Source organism: Neohortaea acidophila (genome assembly GCF_010093505.1).
Source record: "Neohortaea acidophila strain CBS 113389 unplaced genomic scaffold BDY17scaffold_2, whole genome shotgun sequence".
Lineage (NCBI taxonomy): Eukaryota > Fungi > Ascomycota > Dothideomycetes > Mycosphaerellales > Teratosphaeriaceae > Neohortaea > Neohortaea acidophila.
This window is the reverse complement of record NW_022985511.1, coordinates 1878162-1889176: the sequence shown is the minus strand read 5'-3', so window position 1 is coordinate 1889176 and position 11015 is coordinate 1878162. Positions and strand designations below refer to the sequence as shown.

The following is an 11015-nucleotide window of genomic DNA, read 5'->3' as shown; positions in this document are numbered from 1 at the left end:
CAGAGCATCTCATCACACCTCCATGCCGTAGGATTGTCCTGCGTAAAGGCTGGCACTAGTCCGCTTCGGTACATTTTCAGTGGAAACGTCTGGACCTCCATCAACAACCCTCGCCGCGAAACAAGGGGAAGCGTGGTCCCCGCGCTCCCAATCTCCGTAGCAGAGCATGGAAGCGCTCCCCAGCGATGCCGTCGAGCATGAGCTCCCCCTCGTGCTCCTCTCAGGGCTGGGGGAGCCGGCGACCAAAGAAGCCACTTCCCCCGGTCCCTTGTCGCGAGAGAGCGGCACTCGCCTTCAGATATCGTGTCCAGAATGCAAAGCAGAAGTCGCGCAGTCCCTGCTGCAGCAGTTTATGCTATTGGATGGCTCGACAGAGGCATGGAATGCGTCTGCGCTCCCGGGGCCGGGTGGGAAGCTGTACTACAGGATGAAGGCCATCGGGAGGGTAAGATGTTGCAAATGGACTTGCTATATCGTACGCTGTGACGATTGACGGCTAACGACTGTCGCAGACATACCCGCTTCCACCCAGGAAAGCAGCACCAGTGGCCCAGCCGACATCACCAGACAACAACTCCATCAGTCCCCCGCGATCAACAGACCTGCACTCCCCCTTGTCCCCTCTGTCCCCCGGCTCGCCCATCTTCCCCGACGGCGCCTTCACGCCGCTCTGGTTCGCCAAATACCAGCGCCACGTGCCCGCGCTCATCATCGCCTTCTTTGACATCTCTGCTCTCGATCACAGCAACGACGAGCAGATCAAGGGCGACATCAACGCCGTTCGCGCCTCGCTTGCTCGCTCGGGGTACAAGTCGAAGTTCGCGGCCGTCTTACTTGCTGATCGGAGTATGGCCCAGTCACCCGAGTTGGAGGAGCGGGTGGCGTATATTCGTCGAGCTACGGGCCTGGATTCGCGGTCTGGTTTGATTTTCATGCCTCCCCCATCGTCGCCGCAGGAGCTGTCGACGTTCGTGCAAGGCGTTATGAGGACGCTGCAGCCTATTTGCATCGAACTGTATCGCGACTTGACGAAGCACGCCCGACGGAAAAAGACTCGCGTGCCTCCCGGCTCATCCCTAGCCTCGCCTGTGGGCAGTGCAACGCACGCTTTGTCCACGCCGGGCTGGAATGTGCGCTACGAAGTCAAGCTCGGCGTGTTTGCAGAGTTTAGGCAAGAAATGGACGTTGCGGAACGGCACTTCAGCGCCGCTCTGGATGAGCTGTTCAGTGCGGACGGCATACTGGAGCTCACGCCCATCTGGTCGCCGAGGTGGAATGAAGCGCGGCTGCTGGCGGATATCGTGGCTTTGCGAGTTGTGCGCTGCCTTTTGTGGAACTCTGCGACGACTGCTGCTGCTCAGGCGTGGGGTTCGTATCGGCTTCGGACCAGGAGTCTGGTTGAACGTCGCGGAAAGGGAACACAGACGTATTCCTGGGCGGCTTGGGAGACGCGCTGGGCCCGGACGATGGCGCAGTTGATTGTCCGGGCTGATTTTGAAGACCTGAAGCCTACACCTGGGCAGGATCCGGACGGCCGGCAAGCCCGGAAATGGCAAATATACGCCGGTCCGGAGAAGCCAGCAACTGCTTCGGAAGGCATACAGCCCTACCACAATCTTCACCATCCGGGCTTCTGGCTTCGAATGGCTTCAAAGAGCTCGAGGTTCAGGCGAGCGAAGGCATTGGATATCCCCGAGGATGACCGGCTGCCACCCGGACAGTCTCCAGCATCTGCAGTGGTGAATCGAGCCGAAAATCACGACTTCTATCTCGTCCCCGAACCCCACGAAGAATGCCCGCTATCCGAAAGCAATACATTTGACCATACTTCCGAGTATGCCGAGCTTGTCAAAGAAGCGCAAGAACACTTCCGGCTGGCTTCTCAACCTCGCATGATCGAGCTCCTGACTCTGGGCACGGCTCGTAGTCTGATGGACGTGGATCGCTACCAGGAGGCGAGTGACCTGCTGACTGGCTTACTGGACCAAAGTACATGGCGACAAGATGGCTGGCAAGACTTGCTAACCGATGCGCTCTTGCTGGCGTATCAATGTGCTTCTCACCTCCAGCTTGCGGAAACTCTCGTCAGCACCGTCTACGAACTCTTTGGTTGTCGATTGGCCTTGCCACCGAGCATACCTCGGGATCTCTCTCAGGCTTTGACTGAGCTTTCGAGATCATCGGACCAGCCGATCAGTCTGCAATTTGAGAACGGAAGGCGGCAGAGCCCGTTGGAGATGCGCTTCGCCTTTGTCGACAAGGAGACGTGCGTTGGAGAGCGCATGGGCTGTCAGCTTGCGGTATCGAGTTGTATGGGCGGTGATGCAGCAGTTGCGACTCTTGCGAGCATTACGCTGTCTTTCGATAACGGGAGAGCCGTGCGGATCGTGCACGATCCCAGTTCGCAGACATCAGAGGATGACATGGTTCCTCTGACGGAAGACTCGAATGTCACCGAGGGTATACCAGAGATGAAGACGAATCTGACCTTCAAAGCAAGCGAGCGCCGACTCTTCAACTTTGCACTTTCATTCAAAGAGAGTGGCGCGGTGAGACTTTCCCAGATCACTTTCGCTATCGAAGGGGAGAAGTTCGCCATTACGCATTCCTTCACGGATCAGGCTCTTCTGCAGGTAGACTCGGTCTTCGTCCAAGCGGGACCGGCACTAGTCAAGAGGCATCTGCGAGATGCAGAGCCGACGGTTGTCAATATTACGCCGAAGCCACCGAAAGTGCAGATACTGGTGTCCGGGTTGAAGAAGCATAACTACGTCGACGAAACCCTTCGAGTCGCTGTGCGCATCGTCAACCACGAAGGCAAAGCTGTTAAGGGCAGCATAATCTCCCGCGATAAGAGCGAGGCGGCGCTGCCTCTGAAGGTGCATTGGCAGCACTCATCCTCTGAAAACGGACTTACGACAGATCTCCCAGATCTCGAGCCTGAAGCTTCGCACGAGACAACGCTAATCATACGGGCGCCCCAGGATCCCGCCAAAGCCGTTGTTGAGATCTCTGCAGATTACACGCTCGCCACGGATGCCACTCCCATACAGAAGGCCATCTCGCTGGACTTCAACTTCATTGCACCGCTCGAAGCGATGTTTGATTTTGGGCCGCGGCTGCACGCCGATGCTTGGCCCAGTTACTTCGATGCAGAGCGTGCACGAACGAGTGACTCGCCGGGTGGGATTCCTCAGCTGTGGGAGCTGACGACTCGGTTGCACTCGATCGCTGCGGATACCATTGTCGTTCATGGCGCCGAGCTTTCGGTGGAGCGTATCATTGGTGACTCGCATCTGTCTGTATCTTCGCATGGGGCGGACAAGAAGTCGATCAAACCTGGCGAAACGACACCGTGCTCCTTCGAACTGTTCAGCCAGAAAAACTCGCTTGACGACCGGCTGCCGACGTCCATTGAATCAACGGTAGAAGTGACGTGGTCTCGAGACGAAGAAGGCACGGATCGAGTGACGACGCAGATTCCCGCTCCGCGACTCACCATCCCGGTATCAGAGCCACGAGTCCTCTGCACAGTCACCCCCGCCGATGCCAGCCCGGCCGTGCTCTCTTACTACATTGAAAACCCCTCGACGCACTTCCTCACTTTCGTCGTGACCATGGAAGCAAGCGAGGACTTTGCTTTCAGCGGACCGAAGTACCAAGCGATCAGTCTGGCGCCTCTCAGTCGACAGCAAGTCGAGTATCGGATTGTGTTACACGAGCGAGAGGATGTGAAGGGCAGCGAGGGCGATGGCGGGCGCTGGATCTGGCCGGTGTTGCAGATCGTCGACTCGTACTATCAGAAGACTCTACGGGTGTTGCCTGGCGGGAAGAACGTCAAGTATGACGAGAGGCAGAATGTAGGCGTGTGGATTTCAGGAGGAGGAGGAGGAGGAGGCTGAGATAGCCTTGCTTTCACGTGCTCAGGGCAAACTTCGGGGGACTCTCGGCCCCGCGTCATCCCCGCGCGGACGCCAAAAGTTCAGGCACAGCAACCTCTCTCACTGACACTTTGCCGTGACGGGGAAGACATGGATCTCGAGGAGCAACAAGCGAAATACGCCATCCACGCCGCCTGCCGAGAAGGACAGAGTCGGTAACAGCGCGTACACCATCACTCTAAAACCCACGACACTGACACGAGCCCCGCAAACAGCACAGAAAGTCGACTCCCTCCTCCACGCCGAGCCCCGCCTCGTGTCCCGCCGCGACGATGACGACCGCCTGCCCCTCCACTGGGCCAGCTCCTACAACCGCCTCCCTATAGTCGAACTCCTCTCCGAACACCGCGGCTTCGACGTAGATGCACAAGACGGCGCCGGCTGGACGGCGCTAATGATCGCCTCGAGTTTAAAAGACGGAGACGAGCTCGTCGACCTGCTGCTCAACAAATCCGCCGACGTAGACGTCAAGACCAACGGGGGCCAAACGGCGCTGCATTTCGCCGCTTCGAAATCGAATCTCGACATTGCGCGCAAATTGCTGGCGCACAAGGCTTCGGCGCGCGTTAAGGATAAGCGCGGGCAGTTGCCGCTGCATCGCGCTGCCGCCGTGGGCAATGTACCGATTGTGAAGTTGTTGTTGGAGAGTCGGAGTCCGGTCAACGCGACGGATATGGATGGGTGCACGGCGTTGCATCATGCTATTGCGGAGGGGCAGGGGGAGGCTGCGTTGACGCTTTTGAGGGCGGGGGCGGAGGCGGATAAGAGGGATAATGGGGGGGCGTATGCGATTGATCTTGCGCCGGATGCGAAGGTGAAGAGTTATATTATGAGGGGAGCGGAGGAGGAGGGGATTGTGTTGGGGTCGCGGTAGAAGGAAGCGCGATGAGACTCTTCATAGCGGAGTATGTGAAGCTCGATGAGGATTCAGCCAGCATGACATATACAACAAGACTAGATTCGCATCACCCTCCCACCGCTACATATCACGCCAGACATTCTCCAAATAAACAACTAAATCTCCTCGTCTTCCCTCACAAATCCTTCGTCCGCTCCTCACTCTCCCGAATCCACTTCTCCAGGACCCCACGATCCCGCACGCGCAACCCCACCTTGAACTCCTTGGGATTGAGCGTCAAGCTCGTCAGAATCTTGTTGCACCCAAACACGTCGAGGATGGGCTTGTCGCGCGCGCTCTGCGGCTCGACAATCTCAAAGGCGATGATCATGCGCAGGAAGGCGGTGTACAGCTCGCGGTTCGCCAGGTGGGAGCCGATGCACATGCGCGAGCCGGCGCCGTAGCCGTAGTGCGGGGTTCCGCGGTGCGCGGCCGCGTCGTCGATGGAATTGTCGGAGAGGTAGCGGTCGGGGTTGAATTCGTGGGGGGAGGTGAAGTGCGAGGTGTCGTAGTGGGCGCCGTAGGCGTTCATGTAGAAGGAGGTGCCGGCGGGGATGGTGGCGTTGCGCCAGGTGATGTCCTTTGTCGACGTGCGGGGCAGGCAGATGGGGATGACGGACCAGAAGCGCAGGGTCTCCTTCACGAGCGCGGTGACGTAGGAGCACTTTTCCTCGTGCAGGCAGCGCTCCCAGGCGTCGCCGTTGGGGTAGAGCTCGGTGATTTCGGCGTGGGCGCGGCGCTGGATTTCCTGGCCGTGCGGGGAGGAGAGGTAGGCGATGCACATGATGAGGTTGCCGGGGACGGTGTCGAGGCCGGCGGAGACCATGCTGAGGCCGATGGACATGACTTCGGCGTCGTTGAGTTTGGCGTCGGGGTCTTTGAGGACGTTGCCGGTGATGCAAGGCTTGTCGGTGCCTTCTTTGATGCGCTGTTTGAGCATGTTGAGTAGTTCGTTCCTGGGTGTGCTTGTTAGGTTGTGATGGTAGCGATGAGGGATGGTGATTTACGTACATGTAGGTCGCCCGACGTTTCTTGTATTCAAGCGGCTTATCACTCCCACCAGGCAGCAGACGCAACGCAGGAATGTAATCCGCCCAATTGTTCGAGGTGGAGCGGAAGTTGGAGATTTCCCGCTCGACATGCGTAATCTCGGCGAGCATCTTGTCGTCGACATTGCCCTCGATGCGAATGCCGTAGTTGAGGGTGAGCGAGGTGGACAGAGCAAAGCGGGCAAAGTAGACGTTGGGATCGACGTCCTTCTTCCCGCCCTCGCTGTCCTTGAGCAGCTCCTTGATGGACTTTGTGCACTCGTAGTCGATGATGGGCATGTAGCTCTGCACGGCGGGGCGATTGAGCGCCGTGGCGGCCGCTTTCCTCCTCGCTTTGCAGCTCTCGTCCCACGGGCTGGTGCCGATGGTGTAGCCTTCACTGCTACTCACGACGGTGTGGAAGGTGTGCAGCATGGGGCGGGAGATGAGGGCAGACTGGTTGGTGATCCACAAGTTGCGCACCGAGTCGAAGGTGTTGGCGAAAACGATGCGGCGATTGCCCATGCGCACCTGGAAGACGGGGCCGTACTTGTCGCTCCACTCTTGTGCGACTTTGGCGTGGTTGTCGCCGAGCTGCGCCAGGTTGCCGAAGATGGGCCAGCCGGGGACTTCGGGCAGGTTTTTGATTTTGGGCACGTCGGTGCGGTCCATGATTTTGATGATGGTGTAGATGAGGGCGACGACGAAGAAGGGGGCGATGGTGGGGGAGAGGAGGAAGGCGATGAGGCCTTGCCCTTCGGTCTGCGAGAGGATGGCCATGGTGGGGGAGGGAGCGCTCAAGAGCGGTGCAGGGGGAGGAGGACAGTAAGAAAGGACAAGAGAGAAGCTCAGCAATGAATAGTCGACAGGAAGACGGGCACACTCATTCACCGGGGGAGCATAAGATGTTCTGAAAGCATTCCCTACCGTCTGGTCGCCGAGGGGAATAAGTACCGTATATACTACCACGGCGTGCGGTCGGGGTCTGGAGCTACTCCGCTCGCGCGACCCTTCGGGTGGAAACCGCAGAGGCACAGGGCAAATCACGACGCGCGCAGAGGTCCGTTGCACGCGCCCATTCCGCGCTGATTCTCCATGGGGCTGGATCGCTGGGCGGGCATGGCGGGGTGAGTGGAGGTGGGGGAGTTGTCGTAGCGCGGGTCAATTCCGCGCGGGATCAAGGACTCTAACTCATCACGTGCTGCATCCATCCAGGTTCTCAGCCCTGTAACACAAACACTGACAGCACCCGGCGAAACCTCATCACAACACATATTATCTATTTATTGAATCATCCACACTCCGCCTCTGACCAATGACCGCAGCATCAAGTCTGTTGGTCAGAGGTTCAAAAATGCAAACCTGTTGGGGTCCTACGAGTCTCGCCTTGCTTTCTCTCCTTCCTGAAAAGGGCTGAAAAGGAGTTTGTTTTTTTGTGTATGTTTGGCAGGTCGCGAGTTCGAATGATGAGTCTCTGCTTTATTTTTTTTTTTTTTTCGCCTAAACGGGTAGGTGGTTTCGATGGAGGTTGATGTATAATGCTTGTATGTTTTACGTCTTATATGGCAGGACGTAAATGAATCGTACTTGACGACATCGCATACATCTCTGCTCTAAAACTTCAACACAGGCGCCGGTTCAATCCTCCCAACACACTCTCCAAACCCAACCAACGCCCCCGCCTCTCCACCACAAACCCCCGTAATCCTCACCGTATCTCCATCCTCAAGGAACTTTCTCGTCTCACCACCCTGCAACGCCACCTCCGTCTTGCCCCCATCCGTCTGCTCCAGCAAACACCCCTTCTCCCTCTTCGACTCCCCCGAAATGGTGCCCGAGCCCATCATATCCCCGACATTAAACGGACACCCGCCGACAGAGTGATGCGCCAACATTTGCGGGAACGAGAAGAGGAGATTCTTCCCCGTCGTTTTGCCGATGTTGCTCGTGTTGCCTTGACTAGTCGTGAGCGTGACTTCCAAATCAATCGCGAAATGACTCTTCCTCCCCTTTTCGTCGAGATAAGGCAGGACCTGCGTATCGTTCGCCATGCCCGTCGTGGCGAACGGCTCGAGCGCATCCATCAGCACTACCCATGCTGATATCGACGTTCCGAAGTTCTTCGAGTTGAATGGGCCGAGCGGCACGTACTCCCACGCCTGGATATCGCGGGCAGACCAATCGTTCAGTAGTACCAAGCCGAAGAGATGCTCGGGTGCATCTTTAACAGAGATGGGCTGGCCAAGAGACGAAGGTTTGCACACGAAGCAGCCGAGTTCGAGTTCGATGTCGAGGCGTTTGCAAGCGCTGAGGATGGGCTCTTTCTTCTCTGCGCTTGGGTTGAGGAGGATCTGGCCATTCGGACGGATAATGGGCGTCCCGGAGACAACTACACTGCTGGCTCGACCGTGGTAGCCGACGGGGAGGTGCTTGTAGTTGGGTTGCAGGGCGTTCTGCGGGCCGCGGAAGAGGACGCCGACGTTGTAGGCGTGGTTCAGGCCGGCGTAGAAGTCGGTGTAGTCGGTGATTTGCATGGGGAGGTGCATTTTGCAGGAGTGAAGGGGGATCAAGGCATGTTGTTGGAGTTGAGTGTTGTTTTGGAGGACATCGGGGAAGGGCCCATTTTCGAGGAGGACGCTTTGGAGGTATTCCCGTACTACGCGGTGGATGGGACGGCCCAGGGCCGCAAAGGCGTTCAACGTCTTCTCGCCAAAGACGTGTTGGTGTGGTTGGATGATGGACAAGGCTGCGAATCCATTCTGCTCGGTGAAGACTTGGAGATCCAAGGCGTGGTCGCCTATTGCGATTGCCGGGTGTGGGCTGGAGTGTTGTGCGGTGGAGATGATGCCGAAGGGGATGTTGTGGATGGAGAAGTGGGATTGCGGGTCGATAGACAACCAGCTCTTCAGAGGAGGCATGATTGGAGTTGTCCTGTTGAGTGGATGGATGTGATGGCACAGGTGAATGAGTCTGATCGACACAGACGATATGCAGCCTCTTGTCGGTCGTTGCTTCCCTTTCGGTACTCAAGAGGTGAAGTGTGGCCGTCGTTCCGCACCAGACTCGACGCGGAATTCCTCACGGGCACTGCTCGAAACCGCGTCCGCCCATCGCAATCCGCGATTATCCCGCCATCCACCAGCGAGCATCTTCGGCTTAAGCACCTTCGGACCCTTTCCGCCTCCCACAAGTGGGGCGTGTCGGGCGTGCAAGGCGCGCGGAATTGCCTCGACTTCACTCCGCCGCAGACCAACCTCGTCCCGAATAAAAATCACAAGAAATGCATGCAGCATAAACATCGTCATCTCATCTAACTCGCAGATACGATTCACACATCCTCGCCCCGCCAACATGCCCGTCACCGACTTCAAACTCCCGGAGAAATACCAATATCTCAACGGCTTCAACAGCTACCACGAGAGCGAAGCCATCCCCGGCGCTCTGCCCGTAGGCCAAATCAACCCCCAGAAATGCGCATACGGCCTGTACAACGAGAAGCTGTCCGGCACCGCCTTCACGGCCCCGCGCCACGAGAACCAGCAAACCTGGCTGCACCGCATCCTGCCCGCATCCGCCCACGAGCCCTTCGAGCCCCGCGAGACCGCCACCTTCGACACCAACCCCGGCAGCATCCACGGCACGCACAAATGGCATCAGATCCCCAACCAGCTGCGCTGGGACCCGTTTGATATCGATGAGAGCGTTGACTGGGTGCATTCGCTGCGCCTCGTGGCTGGTGCTGGCGACCCGACTGTCAAATCTGGCTTGGGCATCTTCATCTTCTCCGCTGGCAAGGATATGGATCCGCACTCTGCCTTTTACAGTGCCGACGGCGACTTCCTCATCGTGCTGCAGCACGGCGCGCTCGATATTCAAACCGAGCTGGGCAAGATCCTCGTCCGCCCGAACGAAATCTGCGTCATCCCGCGCGGCATCCGCTACCGCGTCTCCCTCCCCGACGGCCCCGTGCGCGGCTACATCCTCGAGCTCTACCAAGGCCACTTCACCCTGCCCGAACTCGGGCCCATAGGCTCCCACTGCCTCGCCAACACCCGCGACTTCCAAGCGCCCATCGCCGCCTTCGACGAAGACACAAGCAACACCTACACCCTCTTCGCCAAATTCGCGGGCCACCTCTTCGCCGCCCAACAAACGCACACGCCCTTCGACGTCGTCGCCTGGCACGGCAACTACTACCCCTACAAATACGACCTCGCGCGCTTCGCCACCATCGGCTCCATCGCCTTCGACCACCCGGACCCCTCCATCTTCACCGTCCTCACCGCCCAATCCGACCACCCGGGCACCGCAATCGCAGACTTCGTCATCTTCCCCCCGCGCTGGCTCGTGCAGGAGGGAACCTTCCGCCCCCCCTGGTACCACCGCAACACCATGTCGGAATTCATGGGCCTCATCCACGGCGAGTACGACGCCAAGACCGGCGGCGGCTTCCAGCCTGCGGGAGCGAGTTTGCACAATGTGATGAGCGCGCACGGCCCGGATGCGGGCACGCACGCCAAGGCGAGCGAGGCCGAGCTGAAGCCCATGAAGGTCGGGGAGAAGAGCATGGCGTTTATGTTTGAGAGTGCGCTCATGGTCGGCGTGACGGAGTGGGGGCTGACCAAGTGCGCCAAGGTGCAGAAGGGGTATAATGCGGAGAGCTGGGTGCCGTTGAAGCCGCGATTTAAGCGGCCTGAGGGGACGCAGGTGATGAATGGGAGTGCGAATGGCAAGTTGGGGGATAAGAGTCAGGCGCCGCATTGGACTTGATTTGGGAGGGTTATGGATTTTACGTTTTGCTTTGCAGCTGGTTTGTGGGAATTGCTGAATGAACTCTCTTTCATGCCACGTCTTCAATGTCCACAACGACTTCTGGAGTTATACTCGCACACGTCCAAATCAAGGAACGAGGCAACAGCACCACGAGCACATCATCACTTAAGCTTGAATGAGAGGAGGGAGAGTAGTATGGTAAAGACCGACAATAACTTTTCGACTAAACTAAGTCTGAATAAAAGCACAAAACTTCAGGCCCCGAGTCCATCAAAAACCACCCTGCGCCAAAAGAAGCTCAAGGTAGGAGACGTCAGAACGGCCTTGCGAAGGAAAATCAAAGACACGTCGATTCAGGCCGTCGACCACAAACGA

At 58.0% G+C, this 11015-nt stretch overlaps 5 protein-coding genes across 5 annotated transcripts; 3 read left to right on the top strand and 2 right to left on the bottom strand.

The window, feature by feature from the left end:
• Positions 1–166: 166 nt before the first annotated feature.
• On the top strand, positions 167–3902 carry BDY17DRAFT_246689 (Gryzun, putative trafficking through golgi-domain-containing protein; the record flags this gene model as incomplete). Its single annotated transcript, XM_033730748.1, has 2 exons — positions 167–445; positions 513–3902. The coding sequence occupies 2 exons, from the start codon at positions 167–169 to the stop codon at positions 3900–3902; spliced, it is 3669 nt and encodes a 1222-aa protein (XP_033593367.1).
• A 129-nt stretch (positions 3903–4031) lies between these two features.
• BDY17DRAFT_315439 (ankyrin repeat-containing domain protein) lies at positions 4032–4815 on the top strand (the record flags this gene model as incomplete). The annotated part of the gene is made up of 2 exons (XM_033735908.1): positions 4032–4092; positions 4157–4815. 2 exons carry the CDS (start codon positions 4032–4034, stop codon positions 4813–4815), a joined length of 720 nt encoding a protein of 239 aa, XP_033593366.1.
• Positions 4723–6815, bottom strand: BDY17DRAFT_262266 (putative P450 monooxygenase). The gene is made up of 2 exons (XM_033731860.1): positions 5851–6815; positions 4723–5795 (listed from the first exon to the last, which is right to left on the bottom strand). The coding sequence occupies exons 1-2, from the start codon at positions 6645–6647 to the stop codon at positions 4976–4978; spliced, it is 1617 nt and encodes a 538-aa protein (XP_033593365.1). The 5' UTR covers positions 6648–6815; the 3' UTR covers positions 4723–4975.
• Positions 6816–7345: 530 nt separating this feature from the next.
• Positions 7346–8993, bottom strand: BDY17DRAFT_292126 (uncharacterized protein). The gene has a single exon (XM_033732768.1). It carries the CDS (start codon positions 8783–8785, stop codon positions 7481–7483), a length of 1305 nt encoding a protein of 434 aa, XP_033593364.1. The 5' UTR covers positions 8786–8993; the 3' UTR covers positions 7346–7480.
• A 225-nt stretch (positions 8994–9218) lies between these two features.
• On the top strand, positions 9219–10637 carry BDY17DRAFT_315436 (homogentisate 1,2-dioxygenase; the record flags this gene model as incomplete). Its single annotated transcript, XM_033735907.1, has 1 exon — positions 9219–10637. The coding sequence occupies one exon, from the start codon at positions 9219–9221 to the stop codon at positions 10635–10637; it is 1419 nt and encodes a 472-aa protein (XP_033593363.1).
• Between the last annotated feature and the right edge of the window lie 378 nt (positions 10638–11015).